The sequence below is a fragment of the Asparagus officinalis genome, chromosome 7, assembly GCF_001876935.1.
Source record: "Asparagus officinalis chromosome 7, Aspof.V1, whole genome shotgun sequence".
Lineage (NCBI taxonomy): Eukaryota > Viridiplantae > Streptophyta > Magnoliopsida > Asparagales > Asparagaceae > Asparagus > Asparagus officinalis.
The window spans coordinates 15,147,149-15,147,935 of record NC_033800.1 but is presented as its reverse complement, the minus strand read 5'-3'; the positions used below and the strand labels follow the sequence as shown (position 1 = coordinate 15,147,935).

Below are 787 nucleotides of genomic sequence, written 5' to 3'. Positions count from 1 at the left end.
TTCTGTACTTCCACCTGGCTTTTGAATTTGAGTTTTTGACGGGAGATGGTTGTGAGATTGCCTTTGGAGGAGCTGACCCACCCTATGAATCGGGAGAGGCCTTCAGCGTTGATCTCCGACTGGCCGTCAGCGCTGCGCCATTCGGCGTTGCGGTTAAATTTGCATTGGGGGCGGAGTACTGGATGAGGGCCGGCCTGGCAGGAGTCGGACCAGAGGGCGTCGAGCAAACGTGGAGGTTGGCAGAGACGAGCAGAAGGCGAGGGCATCGTGGACGCCAAGGATAGGAGTGGGCAGGAGCCGTCGAGGCAGGAGGAGAGGAAGGCGGGCACAGTCGATGTCGTAGGTGGGCATGTCGAAGGCTCCGAGGAGGAGACAGGGGACCAGAAGAAGGGTTGACGGAGTTGGGTAGATTACGGCGAAGGGATGTGGCGCCCAATGTATTGCCATCGATGCGCGTGGAGTTGGCGGAAGCCCCCGTTGGCTCTTGCGCGGAGGAGAGGTTGTGGTGGTTGCTTTGGAGGTAGGTGGCCCGGAGGGGGTTCATGTACCAGTTCTCATCTTCGCCATGGTAAGATACAAAAATCTCAAGCACGGCTCTATACGAGTTCATCGGAATCTTCACCTCCGAGGACACCAAGTGACTATCATTCATCACCTTAAACCAGAAACTACACCCAAAATAGCCATTCCTATNCGATACAACCCCTTGATCGTCGGATGTGCCGTGACCCCGACCTTCTTCTTCCCCTCCAACATCCCTCCTCTGTAAAAATGCAACGTGACGTTC

General features: G+C 56.0%; 1 protein-coding gene across 1 annotated transcript in view; it reads right to left on the bottom strand.

Moving 5' to 3' along the window:
• LOC109848318 (peptide-N4-(N-acetyl-beta-glucosaminyl)asparagine amidase A-like) overlaps nucleotides 535-787 on the bottom strand; it is a 5,334-nt gene continuing 5,081 nt past the window's right edge. Inside the window, exon 2 of the mRNA XM_020417761.1 lies at nucleotides 535-787. Within this exon, the coding sequence (XP_020273350.1) occupies nucleotides 652-787 (136 nt within the window). The 3' untranslated portion in view covers nucleotides 535-651.